Raw genomic sequence first — 20,910 nt, 5'->3', positions numbered from 1 at the left:
TGCATGACAGGGATCTCAAACACACTGGCATTGCAGTAGAAGCATACCTGGATATAAAACACACAACTGAACAGTATTAGTCATGGACTGCCCTCCCCAGAGCCTGGACCTCAACATTACTGAAGCAGTGTGGAATTATCTTGACGGACAATGAAACAAATGGTAACCGACATCCAAAGAAGAGCTTTGAATGTCCTTCAAGAAGCCTGGAGGTCCTTTCCTGAAGGCTACTTTAAGAAATTATAAAAAACTGCCTTTGCAAGTTCAGGCTGTGCTGAAGAATAAAGGTGGTCACACCAAATATTGACTTTCAAGCTTGTTAGAATTGTACAAACTTTGTTTTTGTCCCATTTACTGTATTTCTATGTATGTTTGCACATATTTCAATAGATCACTGCACCTACTTCCCATTTTCCTAGCATTACATAAAGAAATGGGGGGTGGCTCAAGACTTTTGCACCATACTGTATGACTCAGTGCACTGTAAAACATTTGCCCACATTAGTCGGTTTCATTGCATACCAACCACTAGGTGGCAGTCTTGTTTCATTATGTAAAGCAATCTAGTCTGAAACTTCAGCTGAATACATGGAGTAGGCTGCGTGTTATAGACACCCCTGCAAAAAAACAGATACAAAAAAAAAAAAAGATTTATTGAACTTGAAAATAGCATTAAATTCCACTTAAACATTCATTATAAGTAAATACCTACAACATTACACTGAAATTATCACCAATCACATATAAAACCATGGATGCAGAGGATCAGTTCGAACACGAAAAGCAGCTCAAAAGCTTAAAAAAAAAAAAAAAAAAAAAAAAAAAAAAAGGAGTATTAAATAGGAATCCTCAAAATGAACACAGAACAAAGGCCATGCACAAAAGAATTATCCATGTTAGTCGTTAGAAATGCTGGTTCATCGAGACGTTGATGCTTTAGCTTTTTCTAGAGTTTTTCCTGCTGACATGTACGTTTGCTTGCATGTGAAGTTTAATCACAGAGATATGACACAAATAATTTCTGAGCCCTGTTTTTTTTTCTTTTTTTAAAACCAATTAAAAATAAAAAAGAAACACTAAATACAAAAACCAGTAAATTCCCTCCAGGCAATGGAAGTAGAAGTAAAAGCACCACTTGGCACAGAGCCTGGGGGTGTCTGGGGGTCTCTCTGGCACAAGTATGGGCTTTCTGCTACCAGTGAGAAAGCAACAGTCTGTTCCAAACCGTCTGCTGGAACAGAAAGTCAGAGGAAGGACATAATGCTCAACCAGTTTCTTTTTTCCTTTTAATCTAAAGCCAGGGGGTTCTATATCAGAGCATAAAGAGACTTGGAGTAGTCAGCAAGACGCCATCAACGTCACTTCAAGTGTAGGCACTCGTGGCTCTTCAACAGTGCACAGCAACTGCAGTCAGAAGGAGACGGGGGAGAAAAAAAACGGGATTTTTTTTTTTCTTTTAAAACAATTGCACCAGAATAATGTTTCCTCCCAAAAGCCAGGTTGACCTTTGAAGTTTCCCCATCAGGACATCTGGCTTGCATGTATACAAGAAGAGTGTTTCAACTCAATATCACAAAACAGATATGTTAGGAACCATGGTACATAACCCTACTGCTTACATTAAAAAAAAAAAAAGACTAACACGGAATGATGTGGGAAGTCTTTGGTGCTCAGTGTGATAGAAAACTGATGAGATCCAAAGAGCTGTTGGCATCTCTTCCAGTGCCAACCAAGGGTGTTAAAGACATCATAAAAGAGGAGTGTAGCACAGGAACCCACAGAAAAAAAACAAAAAACAAAACACCACACATCTTGAGTGTACTGTATGGCTATACATGAATCCTTCATTATGTGAGGCCACACGGGCCTACTCATTTCTTACAAGTTCTCCAATCTTCTTCCTCAACAGCCCCTTTAAACTTGTGCCCTGAGATGGACCAGTCAGCCATTCTTTTACTGTTGATCAGTCTATCCTGGCTATTATTAACAAAACTCTGTACTCTATCATAAGATGCTGAAATTCAAAGATTCCTATGTACCTTGTGAATATTCCTATTAAAGAAAAAAAAAAGGTCACAGCATAGATGCAGTTTTCGCCTGAATATTCTGGGAACTATTTTCATCTAAACTGCACAGTAATTAGGGTCTCTCCTTGCTTGCATTGAAGTCATCAGTAAATTAGTATGCTGCAGATGGAAATGACTAATCAAACCCTTTTTTTTTTTTTGGAATATCATAAAAAGTTAAGGAACATGTTTGAAGGAAGGTGAGAAAATGGCTGGGTGACAGAAAGTGCTGATAAATGATGAGTCCCAGCTCAGCGGCCTGCAGACTCACACCGTCACCACAGCCTGCTGCCCTTCCCCTAAAGGTGCTCAGGCTGAATAAGAGTCTAAGATGATCTCGTCTTTTTGTTGTTGGTTGTGGGATTGTTGGTGAGAATGAGAGGTGAGCGGGAATCCACAGAGGTTACTAGAGATCTGCTTCAGCTGACCAGACCAGCCAGTGCAGGTCTGCTTTCTTGTGTTGCATTTGGTCATAATCCAAGAAGGCAGACGAGACAGAAAAATTGTTCTTAGAGGAGTTCCAGTAGTGATAACTTCTTTTACTTTACTGCATGATGAATCCAGGCTGTGGAGCCATCCTGGGTGGGGCCCTCTGAGGCAAAGCAGGGGGGTACTGAGAGAGGTAGTTGTTGGGGTAGCCAGAGGAGACGTTGGGGAAGGGCTGCCCTGTTCGGGGAGGAATCGGTGGGTATGGAGATGCTTGATAGAAGACAGGAGGTTGGGGGTCAGGAGTTGGAGGTGGATTCAGAATTGGAGCTGGCTGGGATGGAGGTGGTGGTGGTTTCCTTCTAGGCTGAGCAACAGGGGAAGAGGAACTGCCGTCAGCCTCGCTGAGGAGGGAAGCAGCACCAGAAATTTCCTGAGAGCGGGAGGAAGGGACTGACACCTGGGGCAGCCGCTGGCCTTTCATCACCATCTCCTGCAGCTTCTCAATTTTAACTCGTCTCAGATGGGCCAGCTTCCTCTTGTTCTGGTAGGCATCAATAAACGAATCCAGGGTCATGTCGCCATCCAGGAAAGAATCAGCCATGTTCTGTGGACAGAGGGGATTTGGAGCAGGGTTAGAGAGAGAGAATAGAGAAGATCTGGCTTTATCAAATCTTAAAGACCTCACAGAACCATATCATCCCAGTAGAGCACTTCTCTTTTAGACTGCAGGCTTACTTGTGGTTCAAAGAGTTTCTAAAACAGACGGGGAGGCAGAGTTTTCTGCTCTCAGGCCCCTCTCCTGTGGAAACAGCTCCCAGTTTGAATTCAAGAGACAGAAACCCTCTCTACTTTTAAGACCAGGCTTCAAACTTTTCCATTTTGATAAAGCTTGTAGTTAGGGCCAGATCAGAGGGCCCTAAATCATCCCTTAGTTATGCTGCTATAGGCTAAGGCTGCTGGGGACTTGCCAAGATGCACTGAGCATTCACTCCATGTGTTTGTGATGTTTTGTCCTTGTCTCTATAGATTCCTATTTTCTGTCTTTTCTTTCCGCTCCCCCACCCTCTACCCAGTCGCTCCCAGTTTGCTCCTCCCAGAGCCTGGTTCTACTGAAGATCTCTTCCTGTAAAAAGAGAGTTTTTCCTCCCAACTGTCACCAAGTGCTTGCTGATAGGGGAGCATGTGATCATTAGCGTTCTTTCTGATACTGTAGGGTTACCTTACTGTATAAAGCATCTTGAGGTGACGTTTTTGTGAACTGCCACTATCAGACTAAAACTGAATTGACAAGATTCAGCATCACGCTGAGAGTCGACGTGAGTCACAGTGATGGAAATAGAATACAGGGAGAATCACTCACTGCTGACGAATTTAACATTTACAGTGATTCATCTAATGGTCAGTTCTCTGCTCATTGATTTCCATTTGGTAAAATATCACAAAGAATGACAAACTCCTGCTTTAACTGATCAAATCATTCAAATATCATTTTAGCACAACACAGCTAAACTATATTAACACTAGTCATTAATGGCAGCCTGCTCTCTATGAGTGTGAAGAACTGCATGTACATATAAGAAGTCTTGTATTTATCAAACCCCTACAGATGCATGAATTTCACCTTTTGCACATCCATCTACCACACTTACATTATATTCACATGTACATTTTACATAGCACAACATTTAGTAGCCTAAGTGTATAGTTATTGTGTACTAATATAGCAAAGATAGAAATAAAAATGTCGGTCAGTAGGGTTTAAATAGTGTAGTGTTGTACCTGATGCTTGAAGAAGCAAACTGTTTAAACATGCTAAAACAGCACCTACTACAGTTAGAGTCATTTTACCTGAAAATAATTACAGTACTCTGGCAACCATACCACTTTATGAGTTCTTAGCATACCAAGCAATACAGCTGTCACACAACCTTGAGGCCACAAACTGTTCCTGTAGATCAAGCTGTTTTGAGCTGCCCTGCTTTATAATTGTTTAAGATATAAAACATACTGCACATACCTGGAAAACATGTGCTTGCTTTTTATTCAGTTTGGGAAGTGGCATTGATTGGGCACTGCATGGAATGTAGGAGGAAGTTTGTATTGTAAAAGAATAGCTCAGAGCAGCTCATTTAAAAACAAGCTCTTATTGGGGAACTTAGCTTCAGTGATTATAATGTCAACTAAGAACATGAGCTGGTTCAATCTGTATGAACTGAGCTTTGAGTGAGCTGTTGTGTGATGTGCACCACACTGTATTGTTTTGTCTGTATTTTATTGTTCAGTTGTGAGTTTAGACTTCTCAATGTACGCATTTGTGGTAGCACTTTTGTTTTGTATTTTTTGTGGTGTTTGAAGGCCTATTTAGGGTTGGGGAATGGCTATAAACACTGATGTGTGGTACTGATTCATGCTAGTAGTCCCTGTACAAACAAACCATGAAATAAACACATGGTCTCAATGACGTTTAAAAAAAAAAAAAAACAGTATGACAGGGATATTTTTATTAAGCATAGTTCTTAGTGTATTATGTATTAGCGTATAAACCGATGAAGAAAGAAAGTGGTCCATCTGCAAACAGAATCAAAATAGTTTTTTTTTTGTCTCATTACTAAATAAGCAACTTTTCAGATTGTAGAACAGCTTAAAACAGTGACAGCGCAGGTAGTTACTGCAGGGACGATAACTGCTGCCTCTACATCAGCTGTTCTGCTGCCCACATGCTCTCCAACAAAGGTCTTAGATTTGAACAATGAAGCCTCTGTAGGAGTGCACACCAGCAACTAGAATAGCAGCTATATGAATTCCTGACTGAAGATACATGAAGTCATCCATGATGAGAGCTGAAGAATACTTACCTCTGTTTCCTCTTCTATTTTGGCTCCCTCTGCCTGAAGCAGGGCCAGCAGAATGTCCAGGGAGGTGTTTCCTGATTTGTGGTCTGTTGAAGAACAAGACAGAGGAACGACAAGCATTATTATTGTGCTGGGTCTGAACTGAGAGGAGGCATGCCCAGTGTCTGTAACAGTCGGGTGTAACAGTAGTAAGTAGTAAGCAAAGTCATGCAGAAACAAATCAAATCCATAATTCTCTTGTACCATGTGAGCACTGATTGAAGTGAAATAGTACAGCTACTCACACAGTCATCCAGGAATTCGAGTCATGAGATGATTACGTAGTGTTACACACTGCTCAAAAGGAACACAGATGCATTCTCAAACCAAGGAGCTCATTAAAAAGACATCTCCCGGAGATAAATGTTTTGGCATTAACAGCTTGAGCCTGTTACACAAAGCTGAGGCAGGACATGTGAAAGCTGCTAGTCACTGTCCTAGGAGTGGCACTTCCAAACTGTCAGAACACCTCTGTTTGTTGTGAACTTGAAAAGCCCAACTGAGTCAACTGAAACTGCCTTGGTGTCTCCAAGGAGGACCACAGTTTTGTTTGGGTTTCTAAGCAGGGATGAAAGTCTACACCAACTGGCGCTGGGACGGCATCCTGACAAAGAGACCAGTAACACAGCACTACTTACCATCTGCACTATAGCATTTTAAACTCACCAACCACGTCTATTCCCAATAATGGAGCTCTAGGAGACAGACTGCGCTAAACTGATGACTCTGCTGTGATTGGCTGTTGCATTCTCCCTATACAGCCTGGTCATCTAAGGCAGAGACAGACTAGGCAAAGAACTCCACAAGTCCAAGACCTGTTAAATACATCCATTATTTTTATTATTGGTTTTATTATTTTGAAGACAGCTTAACTGTGTGCACAGAAACAAGTTCAGGTTTTCTACACTTTCCCTGGCAGCACCACTCTAAGATTGTCCAGCTGTCTGAGCATGTGTTTCCTCCCACACAACAGCAACAGCAGTGCAAGAGACTGAGCACACCTAGTTGTATTCCAAGGCCACAGCTGAAGTTTCTTGTAGACTTTTTGATGTATTACTTCTGAATGTTGACTTATTCATTAGGGAAAACTGAAAAATAGGGAACTTAAAGGAAACATTTTGAATTAGCATGGGAACAAGCTGGGCAAAAGAAGCCTTGCTAAAATAATTTAAAAGATATGGAAAATGTGACGGATAGTGGAGACATTTTCAAACAGACCTTGTTAACCATCATGGAGCCAATAATAACAGCCAGGAGCTGGCCCTCCCTTGTCCATTTCCTTTAATTTAATAATTGTAAACAAGGCTGGAATTACCTGAACTAATATTTAACCATTTCAAGCCATACTACTGAACACCAACACATACTGTACTTTTGTGATAAGATCACATTTAAAATACTACCTGAACGCTGATGCCTGGCTGAAAAAGTGAGAATTAGCTTGTCAGAGTCCAAGAAGACCAGCTCACAGAAGAGCAGCATAATGGTTTAAATTAATGCACAACTTTAGATAAAAGCTGCAGCCTGGCCACTTGTTTTCTCATCAAGAAATACGCAACTTCTATACATCTGTTTCAAATGGTTCCTGCAGCATTAAAAAAAAAAAAAAAAAAGTATTTTTTTAGGAGACCATTATAAAGATGAACACTAAGCAATGTCAAAATGATGCATTGTATTTGGGCTTCATAAGTCTGCAGTGCAATATGTCTACAGCACAATATTTGATGCTTTTCTTTGCCACACATGATGGTTATATGAATCTTTACCAATCAAAATGCAATCCAGCAGTCCTAAAACAACCTTCTGCACTGGGTGTTTATTCTGTTAAGACAATAATAATGTTCTTAGCTTATGTATCTTATTACTAGCATTTAATTTTTTGGAGTTGAATATTTGATGTTAATAATCATTTTACATTCAACCATTTTGCTACTATATTACATATTTATTGTTCTTTATTTGTAATACATATGGAGTAACATGTATGTCCCTACAGGCTATGTACTCATAAAGAACACATGTTAATGAACACTTTAGGGCATTTGGTGGCAGTGGGAGCAGAGTCCGAACGAGTTATGACTGTGCTGTAGATAATATTGGACTCTGTGGACCATTTTAGTGGGCCTGTGGAATACACAAACAGTGGCTCTTTATTTTAAATATATCCATGTGCCACATTAATTTTGTACAGGGAGAGTGGCTTGGGAAATCACCTTTTTTATTTTTGTCTATTGGAGGAGTAGGTTTTGTGGAATCAAGTAAGGAACAGGTGTTGATTAAAGTTAGCATGTTACACCCACTGTTATGGCTTTCACACATTGAAAATGTGCTTTGATTTAAATTTCTTTCACCTTCAGATATTTCTGTCCACCGTTGTTCACCAATACTCTAAGTTAAATCACTCATCACTGAATGTGGTCAGGATTAAGTGTTATTTGGAGCCCTCTCGCTGGTATAGCTTACATTGCTTTCTATTCATACTGGATGGGAGAAAAACACTGACCTCTTGCCTTCTCTGCACTTTCCCATTGTTGAACCACATCATATGTGCTAAGTGCCAGGAGCTGTTAGAATCCACTATTAAGTTGCTAATTGATGGGTAGAAGATGACCTTTTCTTCTTTTAGGTCAGCACTTGTCAGCTCACATAACAGCAACAATAGGACAACAATGCTGAGCAAGTCATGATGTTAAAAAACAATTTACAAAATTCATCTTACAGAATACAGACTGGCTTTTTCAAGGTCTTAAACAGACCATCTCCAACTTTATCACCTACGGCAACCTTTCAGGAAATATGAGACAATGTCATTTTTTTTTTCTTGACCTTAATTTCAGACTGCAGAAACCCCGTGTTAATATGTCAGATTTTCCATGAAATCAAAAAGTTGCCATTGGATTCCAAAACCTCATGTGTTACTGGTGCAGCTTACACTGAATAATTACCAAAACCTTTTTTAAAATTCACAGACAGGGGGTTTCATGCTTCACACAAAGCCTTTCTCCAGGGGGAATTCCTCTCTCTTATTGTCTCCATCTCTCTCCCATAACAAGGCAGATTCTCAGGCATATCAGCAGCACTCCTTTCACACAAAGCTGTGATTCTTTGGCTCAGTGGAGAATCAGGCAAGCACAACACCAGCCTGGGCCTGGAGATCATGGGACAGCCACTTAGTAAATGAATCCACATCAACTTCTGCTGTGAATATGCAGAAAGGGGGCGTTTTTGGCCTGCCTGTCTTTCTATCTCTCTCTCATCCTTCCAACTTCCAGCACTCCCTCCCACCCACTGTGGCTGTTTTACACCAGCTTGCCTGGCAGCACAATGCTCCACTGAGGGCTGGCATTGTCAAAGGCAGTGGATGGTGGTTGTGCACAAGAGTGCATACTGGACAGTGAAGGATAATGCAGTAGCTGCACAGTTCTTGGAAAAAAAGGACAGGAAATGGTGGAGAGCTGGCGGCTGACAGTATGGAAATGACCACACAACAAGCTACTGTACGTCTAATCCTCCATCTGGGTCAAATGGCTATGTTTCTCTCAGCTCTGAGCATCACTGTCCCTCCCCAGCTACTCTCCAGCAAATCCACAACTAGGGCAAATACTACATGGCAGGTGGGGGCGGGGGGGACACTGGGTAACCTACATTTGACAAAAGCCACTGCATGCTGACAACAACCAAAACCACAGGATCACACAAACATGCTGGATCAGTATATCAGCACTCCAAGGACAAAGACGGGAGCTTGGAGTGTTTGACGCAGATTCAGACAGTAAAGACTCAAGTGCATAAGACGAATAAACACTTTGACAAGCAAAAATATTTCTTGACAACTAATACATAATACATTAATACTAAAGTAGAACTTCAACTTGCTAAATGCTAAAGCATAAAAACAACACATTCTGAAATCTCCCATTGAAAGCCCTAAGAACCTGTCTTTCCAGGAAGGGACAGAGCCAAAGTCAAACTTTTATCAGTACATAAGAGGAATAAACGGCTGGCATTCTATTTTAAGTGAGCTGCTTAGCAACCACTGCGTCAACAAGGTCACAAATATCGTCACTCCGTCTTCTTCACACACTGTGAAGTGGTGTGAAGGCGTGTCAGTGAGGGATATTACAACCCTGTAAGGTTTTTAAGATCCCACAGTGGAGTTTGTCTACCTGAACAGAATTCAGTTAAAGTTACAGTAACGTGTCAAACAGGGCTTCTGATAACCAGTCAGCTAAGGCTGTCCCCAGTAAATAGGAGAACTGGTCAAACAGGTCGTGTTCACATACACATATAGAAAAACAATGAGGAACAAAGGATATGTACCACGTCAGCATCCTGCAACTGCTACAACCTACAGCGTCTCAAGTGTATTCGCAATATCATGCTGCATGTTGTGCTGTACACCTGTAATAATGTGTTTATTAAATATAATAGCTAGAGTTAAAAACAATAACCAAAGCTGTTTTTGCACCAGACAACATTGGCTATGAAATAATGACATCTTTGTTGTGTTATGACTGGTTGACTACAAGTGTCACGTAAAGTGTAAGACTGATTGAAAACAGAAGCTTGGAGTGACCTCTCGGACTTGAAAGGGTTAAAAAGTGACATTAACTTGGCATTGACTTGAAAAGATAATAAAATGAATCAATTACAGTCTGTTTAAAAACTATTAGCTAAACGGGAGGTTCACCAGTACCAGGAGTCCCAAGGCTATCCTAGTGGTTAAGTTGTATATCATTTGCGGTCTCTGAGCTAATACCAGTCATACCCCTCTCTTTCTACTTCTACTCTTTTCTGATTACAAACAGAAATGTTAACTCTATTCAGAAATGATGTGTACATGTGATCTTAACATGTACTTTCTGTTAGGATGTTAATATGTGGACTGAACAGCACACCACAGTGTACAGTAAGAAAACAAAGGCCATTGTTAGGAGCTAAAAACCACAGATGTGGCTCTGTACATTGTTCCTGCTGTGTTTCAGGCTGTTCCCTCGAGCATTTCTTCAAATATCACTGCTCAATGACTTCATGATGAACTGTGTTTAAATTTCCTGTGGGCTGGGTGACATTAAAAATTCAAGACGCTGAAACAAACTGATCAATAAAAAATGTCTAAGCTATCTTGCAATAGTGCTGCTGCTGTACCTAAGGTGGACTTGCGGAGTTGATAGGATTCAAAGCTCTCCTGAAGACAATTGTAGCGCTTGGTGAGCTGCCCTTTCTTGACCTCCAGTCTGGGCTGCAGGGCGAGGTTTTGCTCTGCCAGGGTTCGGTTGTTGCCCAATGTCTTCTCTTTGTTCTGCTGGACTTCTTGGATCTACAAAACAAAAAAAAAAAAAAATTAAATTAAATAAATGTAGTAATGTCTGTCTTGACAAAGCTACTTTCTTGCATACTGGGCTCATATACAATCGTCTGTAACAGATTGTTTACTGAGCAGAACCTAAGAAATAAAAAGAGGGGGACTTTGAATCGCCCCGCAGTTTCCACACAACTCCCACAAAACCCTGCACATTTAAAAAAAAAAACAAACAAAAAAACAAAATTCTGACCACAAAAACCTCAAACTTTTATCTGCCTTGAGCTCTATGAAAAAAGAAAAACATATACAGTTTATCAGAAGAAATATTAACAATAATACTGTTTTTAAGCTGTTTTAACCAAGCAGCAAGGGCTAAAAAATTCCACCAATCCCAACTCATACAGACACAAGACACAATGGCAAAAATGCCAGACTCTAGGGTTCAAAAGAGTAGTCAAACCAGCGGGTGTTGTCACCATCATGTGCCATCTTTTATTTACAGGTTTGCCAAAATCTAGTCAGATAATCATCTACATATGAAACACCTGTGGTGTAAGTTTGACATTTTTGAACTAGAAAAATCTGTTAATTAATCCAGTTACATAGTTTGTTATTATAGCAATTACACACAATGTCCCACATAACATGCAGCATAGTGGTGGAGAGTTAAAATAAAAATAAAAAAATTACATGCATGAACAAAAATCTATTAAAAAAAAAAGAAAACGCAAGTCCTGAAAGGCCAAAAGCCATAGTTTATTATTTTGAATATCTTGATATCTAAACAGTAAAATATAATGAGTCAAGGTCATTTCAATAACTTTAGTCAAATTCGCGTAGCGCAGCAGCCAGCAAAAACAAACATACAGAGAGGCAGCATGAACTTTCCAAACTGGTATTGCAAAGAATTAATTGTAAGGACAAACATTTTTGATTTGTCATGGCAGGAAACCCACAGCTCAACGGATACTTGGCTACATTCCATTCAGGTGTGTAAACACCTGGTTCCAGATGACTCGCTTGCTGTGTGATTCTACAGTAAGCACTGACTACAGTACTGTACAAAAGTCTGGAGTGTGTTTTTATTTTGATCAGAAAATGGGAAACAGGTACAGTGAGTCATTGAAAGGTGCAAACATGCATGGAAATACAGTATGTAAGGCAAAAACAGAGTTTGTACAACTAATGAGCTCCAAATTTGATAGTTGGGTTGACCAACTTTATTGGATGGATCAAAATCTCATGTTACTTTTCTACATTCATAATTTCATCAGTTTTGACCCACAATACTACTGGCTGAAACGCGTCCCCATGACAGAGCCTCCATCCCACAGATGGCTGTAGACACGCATTGTTGCACCTCTCTCTTCACCTCGTCCATACATTCTGAGGAGGGCTTGAACCATAAATTTTAAATTTGGATTCATTACTCCTGTTGTCCATCACTCCAACAGACCTGTTGCCACTGATTTTCAGTCCAATTCTTGTGTGTTTAGTATAGCTCAGCCTTTTCTCCCCGTTTCCCTTCCTTAAGAATGGCTTCTTGACAGCCACCCTTCCACTGAAACCACTTCTGATGAGACTTTGGGGAACAGATGGATCAACTGAAGGACCAAATGCATCAGGTCTTTGTCAGGTCTTTGCTGGATTTTTTTCTGCAGTTTCTAAAGGACATGAATTTCAGATTACCGTTCACCTGCTGTAGATAGGTTTTTTTTTTTGTTTGTTTGGTTTTTTTTAATAGGCCTGTCACTTCTTTTGTCCTCCATGTCTCCAGTTTACTCAGCTCATTTTTTTAGGGACACACTGCAGCACGATGTGCCACGTTTTGGACTAATAGCACTTTGGGAATCACCTTGTTAGTACAAAAACACAAACCTGTCAAACTGTTATCAACTAATGAAATGGGAATAAATTATGTGTATTTATGACTGAATGCTAGTAACAAAGTGTGTAAAGATAAAATTTAAAATGGCTTCTTTGCCAAGTTTTCTGTTATGTATAAAAAGTCAAAATATTTTCATCCCTTGAGTTAGGAGCCTTTTTTATGCTTGAATCATTCACAGGACAGTGTTAAGCAGCATAAATCATTCTTCTGAAAAAGGTCAATGTTGCTCAAAACCGCTTTAAAAAGTACAGAAAGTTTGGCTCCTTTAAAACAATATATTTTAAAATTAGCAGTGGCTCAAACCTTTACACAGTTCTGTACACCTACCATCAAACCAACTGTTTTCAATTATAGTAAAATTATAAAATATTACACGATTAAGAGAAGCTAATTTAGGAAGGGTGTTGAGTGGTTTTAGATCTTTTTATTAAATATTTATACAGTTTACTGAAGTATAATGACAAGTGTTTCATAAGTCTCAAATGCTTTTATTTTACATGAACTTTATGCAAATAGTATTTGTAGTGCTGGCCCTTCCTTTTCAAGGCCCTGGCATGCTGTCAATCAACATCTGCATCAAAGCCTGACTGAAATCCACCCATTCTCGCATAATCAATTCTTGGAGTTTGTCAGAATTTGTAGGGTTTTTTTGTCTGTCAATCCAACTCTTAAGGATCAACCACAAGCTTCTCGATGGGATTATGGTCTGGGGAGTTTCCTGGCCAGGGACCCAAATTTTGAATTTTTTCTTCCCCGAGCCACTTAGTTATCACTTTTGCCTTATGGCACGATGCTCCATCATGCTGGAAAAGACATTGTTCCTCACCAAAGCATTCTTGGATAGTTGGGAGAAGTTACTCTTCCAGGATGTTTTGGTGCCGTTCTTTATTCAAATCTGTGTTCTTAGGCAAAACTGTGAGTAAACCTACTCCCTTGGATGAGAAGCATCCAGACACATGAACGGTCTCAGGATACTTTACTGCTGGCATGACACAAGACTTATGGTAGCACTCATTTTATTTTTTCGACAATGAATCATCCCATAAACAATCAGAAAGGGGCTTCAGAGAAAAGAACTTTACTGCAGTTCTCAGCAGTCCAATCCCTGTACTCTTTGCAGAATATCAGTCTGTCCTTGATGTTTTTCTTGGACAGAAGTGGCTCCTTTACTGCCCTTCTTGACACCAAGCCATCCTGCAAAAGTCTTCACCTCACTGTGCGAGCAGAAGCACTCACACCTGCCTGCTGTCATTCCTGAGTAAAGTCTGCACTAGTGGTGACCCAATCCCACAGCTGAATCACCTTTAGGAGATGGTCCTGGTGCTTGCTGGACTTTCCTGGGCACCCTAAAGCCTTCTTCACAACAGCTGAACCGTTCTTGATGATCCGAGATTTGATAATGGGATTTGGGGGATTTACTATATGTTCATGGCAAAGAAGACACTTTGCAATTTATTTGCAATTCATTTGATCACGCTTCATAACATTCTGGATTATATGCAAATTGCCACCATAAAAACTGAAGCAGCAAACTTTGTTAAAACCAATACTTGTGTCATTCTCAAAACCTTTGACCATGACTATATTTTCCACTTAAATGTTGGTGAGCCACACTGACAGCTCCATCAGAGTATAATCTCATATCGGTGCTAATACAATTAAGCATTAATCTAACAACAGTTTTGTTTCTATTATTCAGAGTCTTTAAATGTTCAATCTAGGAAATAAAAAAATAATGAAAAAATGCCAGTAATAATTTTGAGGACTCTAATGTGGGATATTCAAATATCTAATTGCCCAAAAGTCAAATAAGCCAAAGACTTTCACTTCTATACAAATATAACAAAGAACAGCTAAAATTTTTCTCTACATTTTTGCTTTGAAAATGTCATAAATGCACTTTTTAAAAATTGTTTTCAATCATTTTAGTTCTGAATACAATTGAAACAACAAATTTTAAAGAAAGGCTTCACTTGTTAACTGCTACAAATAGTTGAGAAAAGAGGCTCAATTTGGCTGTGTAAATGACTGAAAGGCTAACAGTGGTGCCAGTGATCTACAATCAACACACAAGTCAAAATGTTTACAGCTTTTTGTTTAGCTTTCTGTTCTGTGCAGCGTGGGAATGTAGCACGGTTACTAATTCAAAATGGATACTGTGGAAACAATTTATTACCCACTTTTAACCACATGTTCACCTCAGCACTCTGATATCTCATACTGGGCAGGTAGCACTGACTGAGCTTTTTTGCTGAGAAGAAACAGTGAGTGAGGTTATATGAGTGGTGGTAAAGCTCTATAAAACATCTACTATTGTAATGTTGGCTGGAGGACCTAAAACAAAGAAGTCAAGAATTGATGGGGACAAAGTTGCCATTTTGAAACATACTGCTGCTTGTTATAATAGACATGATTACAAAGTAGCTTGACCTACAATGCAGCAACATATGATTCAATGTTAAAATCATTAATAGTGCTTAAAGGAATGGTCATATATCAAAACAGCAGAGGCTGGCCCCAAGCATGTTGCAGAGCTACTGAATCCTACATTTCCAAACTCAGTGGACTTTCAGTATCCAAATCCCGATGCAAAACTTACGAGCCTAAATAGAAACAAGCCTGACAAACACCATGATTGCATCGTTTTTTTCCACTGTGGAAAACTCCATCCACACCTGTTTTTAAATGAGTTGCTCAGTAACTGGTGGAGCGGAACGCCAACATAAGTATGAAAGAAGACAAATGGGATGAACAACATGTTACAGTTCGAAAAATCAAGCTAAAAAATTCTCTTGTTCCTTCTCAAATGACTCTTTTCACACATCCAACATGTTCTGTGTGTAAACACAAACAGGACTGGGCGGGAACACAGGAAAACTCTAAAAATACTCCACAGCGTAGGCCGGGATTATGGAATAGTTTCTAAAAGTGTTCAGTGGTTGGACTGAATGGGAGGGAAGCAACATTTTATGCAGGAAAAGCAGCTAAATGCGTCAACTATAACTACACTTTGCACCGTCACATCTTGAGGTGACTGGCCTCCCTCCTGCAAGATCTGATTTGCTCATTCAACGCGGATGCAGACCTTTAAATAGCATTTATAACTGCAGGCTTGTTCTGTCAGAGCAAAAATCACATTATTGTTTGCTGGGGGAAACGCTCTACATTGCTGCCCTCTCTCCATAAACGCTGAAATAATCACAACAAATATAGGTTAAGAGCTCGCCTGGATGGAACACAGACCTAAACTCTGGAGAGAGAGTGAAACAACCACAACTGAATTCACTGTAACACAGCACTCACAAAAACATGAAAAATTGGAACTACATTTTGCACCAGTGATTCTTGAGCTCAAAGGCCATTTCCATTTCCTAATTTTTTTGTTCTGTGCAACCACAATTAAAGCCACAACACAGCTGAAACAGAGTCATTATGGAAGTGAGAAACAGACTGATAACATCTGAAGCTGCAGACAGACTGGAGATCTCAAATTGAAAGGTGAAGAGGTCAGGCTCTCTAATCTACATTACGAGTCAAAAACAATTGACTCGAGGAGGAAGAGAAGAGGAAGAAATGACAATGTAGTCCCAATACAATTGAACACAGTTCTACATTGAAGCTAGACTAGGTTTTGCTCTGTGTAAAATGTTCATGTGATGCAGTGTCAAAAGACTCAACTGTTCAGTTATTTCTAGCAATTTGGATTTTCAGTTTTGCTGGTTAAAAAAAAAAAAACAAAAAAAACAAGCTATTCCAGAGCACCTGCTAGGCTAAGCTGGCTGCATGTTACTCCCTTCACCCAAGTTGTTAGAAAACTGTGCTTTCTAAAATTAGAAATATCCTTTCTCAGAGTGATGATGAAAAGCTAATTCATGCATTTATTACTTCTAGGCTGGACTATTGTAATTCATTATTATCAGGCTGTCCTAAAAGCTCTCTGAAAAGCCTTCAGCTGATCCAAAATGCTGCAGCTAGAGTACTGACAGGGACTAGAAAGAGAGAGCAGATTTCTCCCATATTGGCTCCCTGTTAAATCTAGAATAGAATTTAAAATCCTTCTCCTCACATACAAGGTCTTGAATAATCAGGCCAAATCTTATCTTAAAGACCTCTTATCATATCACCTCAATAGAGCACTTCGCTCTCAGACTGCTGGCTTACTTGTGGTTCCTAGGATACTTAGGAGTAGAATGGGAGGCAGAGCCTTCAGCTTTCAGGCCCCTCTTCTGTGGAACCAGCTCCCAGCTTGGATTCGGGAGACAGACACCCTCTCTACTTTTAAGATTAGGCTTAAAACTTTCCTTTTTGATCAAGCTTATAGTTAGGGCTGGATCAGGTGACCCTGAACCACCCCTTAGTTTTGCTGCTATAGGCCTAGGCTGCTGGGGGGTTCCCATAATGCACTGTTTCTTTTCATTCACCTTATTTACTCTGTTTATACTTCACTCTCTATTTAATCATTAATTATTATTAATCTCAGGCTCTCTTCCACAGAATGTCTTTTGTCCTGTCTCTCTCCCCTCAGCCCAACCAGTCACAGCAGATGACTGCCCCTCCCTGAGCCTGGTTCTGCTGGAGGTTTCTTCCTGTTAAAAGGGAGATTTTAGTTCCCACCGTTGCCAAATGCATGTTCATAGGGGGTCGTTTTGACTGTTGGGTTTTCTCTGTGTTATTGTAGGGTCTTTATAAGAGAGAAACACGCACATCCACAAAAATTAAACTGGGTGCTGGATCCGAACAGAACTCAATGAATGTGCGGACCTCCTCCTTTTTCATTGTAGGGTCTTTACCCACAATACAAAGCACCTTGAGGCAACTGTTTGTTGTGATTTGGCGCTACATAAATAAAATTGAATTGAATTGAACTGAAATTGAATTAAACCTTAGATACATTTTGGGTCAAATTTGACAATATATAGTGTACAATGGGAACAAAAGTCATACTTTGAAATGTACACAAAATCTCAACCTGCAAGGTAACTAAATATTCTAAAAAGAAACAAATTAGAATCCTTTTTATTCAGAGCTAACAGAGCAAACCAGAAATCAAAAGAGGCGTTGGGAGGGTCATAAGCTTTAAAAAAAGCACCTGAGCTGCTATTTCAGTGAGTGTGGGAAACCTGTGCATGTCCCACACATGCAAGGTTTCCTTCCACTGCTTTAGAATGCACAGATTAGTTTGTGACAAGCTATTTTTATGCTTTGTGTTCTAAGCGTTGAAGTATTGTTGATAATTATGGTTGGTATGGTTGTTTGTGTAAAATATTTTTCTCCAAAAATCCATCCATTCTCTTCTGCTTAGCCTTGTCAGGGTCACAGGGGGGCTGGAGCCTATTTACTCTGTCTGCTCTCTGAAACACTAATTCAGGACTGATCATCCATCTTCTAATGTAGGCAGGTTGTTTATACATTAATAGAGCTGTAGTTAAAAATTCAGTATAGACGCTTATCACGAAGGAATTCTTAGCCCAGATCAAAACTGTAATGGAGTGGAGACCTGGTATTGACTAACTACTGCAGAACAACCTTATGTCCAACAAATGACTGATCTAACAGGATATAGTATAGCCTGTTAGATCAGAAGCTCATGCTAGCTAAGAGGAAGCAGCTCTTCACCAACCCCATGACAGAGTTTGTATACTGATCTGTTAACGGGGTGCACATATTTACCATCATTAGTAAAGCTTGTAAATGTTTGATTACACCTCCAAATAACAGACTATAGACCTTGAGCGAGACATTTTGTGGATTACTGAAGGTCTTAAAAGATAAGCCACATAATCTTATTTCAAAATGGACAGCATGATGGAAAGCTGGCTCTTCACCAACACCATCAACAGAGTTGGCAGGGGTATAATTTGTGTTCTTAGGAAGTAAATGTCTGATTTACACCCCTAACCATACAGACCTTGAGCAATACTTCCTGGTTTAGTTACGTCTTAAACAATAAGAACCCATATTAACCTGACTTCAACACAGACAGCATAATAGCTTAAATAAGCTGAAATATCACACAGAATTATTAGAAACTGGGTAATCCACAAATGAACAACAACATCAGAAGAGAATTAGCTCAAAAGGTAACAGATAAAAAATGTGGACATCCTATAGTCTTAAAAATGTCTAGCAGCCACAGTTCACCTCCAACGCAAGATACAAACAGCCTACTGAAGTGTACCAGCAAGTCTTAGTCATTCAAAAATAGGATGCACCAAATCTAAACAAATTCACAACAGGGCTATTATTTACATTATTCAAAAGACAACACAGTCAGCTTGTTTTTTACAGAACAAGAAGATTGGTGCATACAGCAGCGCATGTGTCCATTCATGCTACTACAGCTCAATACTCTGTGCTTCTCAGCACTCTCAGGTTTCACTCAATACCTGATGACACCTACTGCCTTTGTTCCCATCCAGTGTACTGTAAGGAAAGAACTTCCCAGACAGTTCCATATTTGGCTCAGGCATGTTTTTAACTGTCTGATTCTCTGCAGTGTCCCCTATAATCTCATGGCTAACTCAAGTCAACAGCTGCAGAGTCATTTCAGTCCCTCCCTCTCTGTAACCTATGGGACACGGGAAAACGAAACCATGGAGATAATCAGTCAGGGCGTGGATCAAAAACAGGAGCAACAACACAAAAGGCCAACTCACAGCTCAGCATTCATCCAAATGGCCAATGCCTCGCTCTAGTCTTGATTTTGTAAGCTGAAATTGAGCTATGTTGATATACAGAAGCTTGTACTGGACTTTCTCAGGTCTGTGAATAGAGGCTTTTCATCACTTCTCAAGCATCACTATTACGCAAAAATGAGCTAAAATTAGACAAAACCACAGCACCATGACAACAGACAAGAAATTCCTAAGACCTGACAATGTGCCATTTAACGTTCATGATAACTGGTCAGCTCTGAGCTTATAGGGTACAAAGACGAAGTGTGAAGTGGTTCCCCAGTATTTAGCACTTGGTTGGGGAAAAAGTTCCCCCAGCAGGGATGTGCTGGGGGAAGTATATTTTAATGCTAAGTTGTTGTATTATTAAGTAGGACTGTAACTTTTACTTAAGGGTCTAAACACATATCTCCACTTTTTATTTGAATCTAATTATCCACCCCCCACTATTCTTGTTCTGAGGTGCTTTGTCAATGATGCCCTATTGAAAAAAATCCTGGAAACGCCCCTGGTGGTGGGGCAGATTCAGCAGAAGCACATCAGGAAAGATTAAAACCCGCACTGGAAGAGACGGTTTTAGAAAAAATAAGCAGCAGCCGCAAGGGAAATAATCAGAAGTGCAAATCCTGTATAAAATGCTAATCTTTTAGCCTTTCGTCTTGATATGCCAAATATCTGTCTGCGCTTTAACCTTTCTGCTGCTGTGGCTTTTAATCGTTGTGCGTATGGGAAAAAGTGAGGCTTATCAGCCCCTTATCACGGCAAGACAGACTTATGAAACGGTGAAAAGAAACTGCTGAGTCCTTGTGCTGCTGGAGCAGGGCCAGTGAGTCAATATAGGAGCCAAATTTTAACCAAGACGTGCCTCTCTTTGCGCTTACTACAGAAGATTGACGCGGGTTGCTACCTGGGAAATCAGAGGTTTCTGGAGACGCTATGTCGCAACCTGGGAACTCCTGAGTGCTCAAACTTAAGACAATGCCCGACCCTGCTCCGGCCCAATGTTAACCCTGCTTTGAGTTACGTGCCGTTTATGTCGGCTTGACGACACACATTCAACATTAACCGCGACCCGAAACAGCCATTTCCGTAACTGAACCGAGCGACTGTTGGGAAAGCACAACAAAGGCTTGCGGGAAGAAAAACACAGTGACCGAGAAAAGGGAGTCAATAGCTAACACTGGATTACAAAAGCTTTACATACCTCGTCCATCTCCTGTACCATTTTTGTGAGCTTCTCATCGTCCTCCAGGATTTCGTTGAGTTGAGTCATCGTGTATGCGCTCAACTTGTTAGAAAAACCAGACATTTTAGCTGCTGTTGTGTGTTTCTCCTCCGCTCTGGTCCCTCTCTTCTCGCCTGAAATTGTGACAGCTGACTGAGCTTCCCTTACAGGAAGTAGAGAGGATAGAGGCCCGGTGCTGCCTTCACGTGCTGTCAGAAATGTTGCAGTCAACGGGAAAATGGAGCGATACTATGTGACCAAACAAGGCAGGGGTGTCAAACTCATTTTAGTTCATGGACCACACACACAATCACACACACACACACACACACGCGCGCGTACATAAGTCGCAATCTGAAGAATATTTCACTTTTTTTATTTACCCAGTCATTATAGGCGCATTGGAAATTACAATTGTTCTACAAAGTCCCA

The 20,910-nt window shown here is 40.2% G+C and overlaps 1 protein-coding gene across 1 annotated transcript; it reads right to left on the bottom strand.

Moving 5' to 3' along the window:
* Positions 1-636: 636 nt before the first annotated feature.
* vps37ba (VPS37B subunit of ESCRT-I a) lies at positions 637-20,657 on the bottom strand. The gene is made up of 4 exons (XM_030738117.1): positions 20,458-20,657; positions 10,535-10,706; positions 5,351-5,433; positions 637-3,099 (listed from the first exon to the last, which is right to left on the bottom strand). Exons 1-4 carry the CDS (start codon positions 20,560-20,562, stop codon positions 2,611-2,613), a joined length of 849 nt encoding a protein of 282 aa, XP_030593977.1. The 5' UTR covers positions 20,563-20,657; the 3' UTR covers positions 637-2,610.
* Positions 20,658-20,910: the final 253 nt, after the last annotated feature.

This window comes from Archocentrus centrarchus, chromosome 9, assembly GCF_007364275.1.
Source record: "Archocentrus centrarchus isolate MPI-CPG fArcCen1 chromosome 9, fArcCen1, whole genome shotgun sequence".
Lineage (NCBI taxonomy): Eukaryota > Metazoa > Chordata > Actinopteri > Cichliformes > Cichlidae > Archocentrus > Archocentrus centrarchus.
This window is presented reverse-complemented; position numbering and strand designations above follow the sequence as displayed.

Bases quoted from the DNA above. Each gene is read 5' to 3' on its own strand.
- vps37ba (XM_030738117.1), bottom strand. From the start codon at position 20,562: ATGTCTGGTTTTTCTAACAAGTTGAGCGCATACACGATGACTCAACTC. The intron at 10,707-20,457 runs GTATGTAAAGCT...TTTGTTTTGTAG, and splicing joins TGGTACAGGAGATGGACGAG to ATCCAAGAAGTCCAGCAGAA. The intron at 5,434-10,534 runs GTACAGCAGCAG...GTTCTTCAACAG, and splicing joins ACTCCGCAAGTCCACCTTAG to ACCACAAATCAGGAAACACC.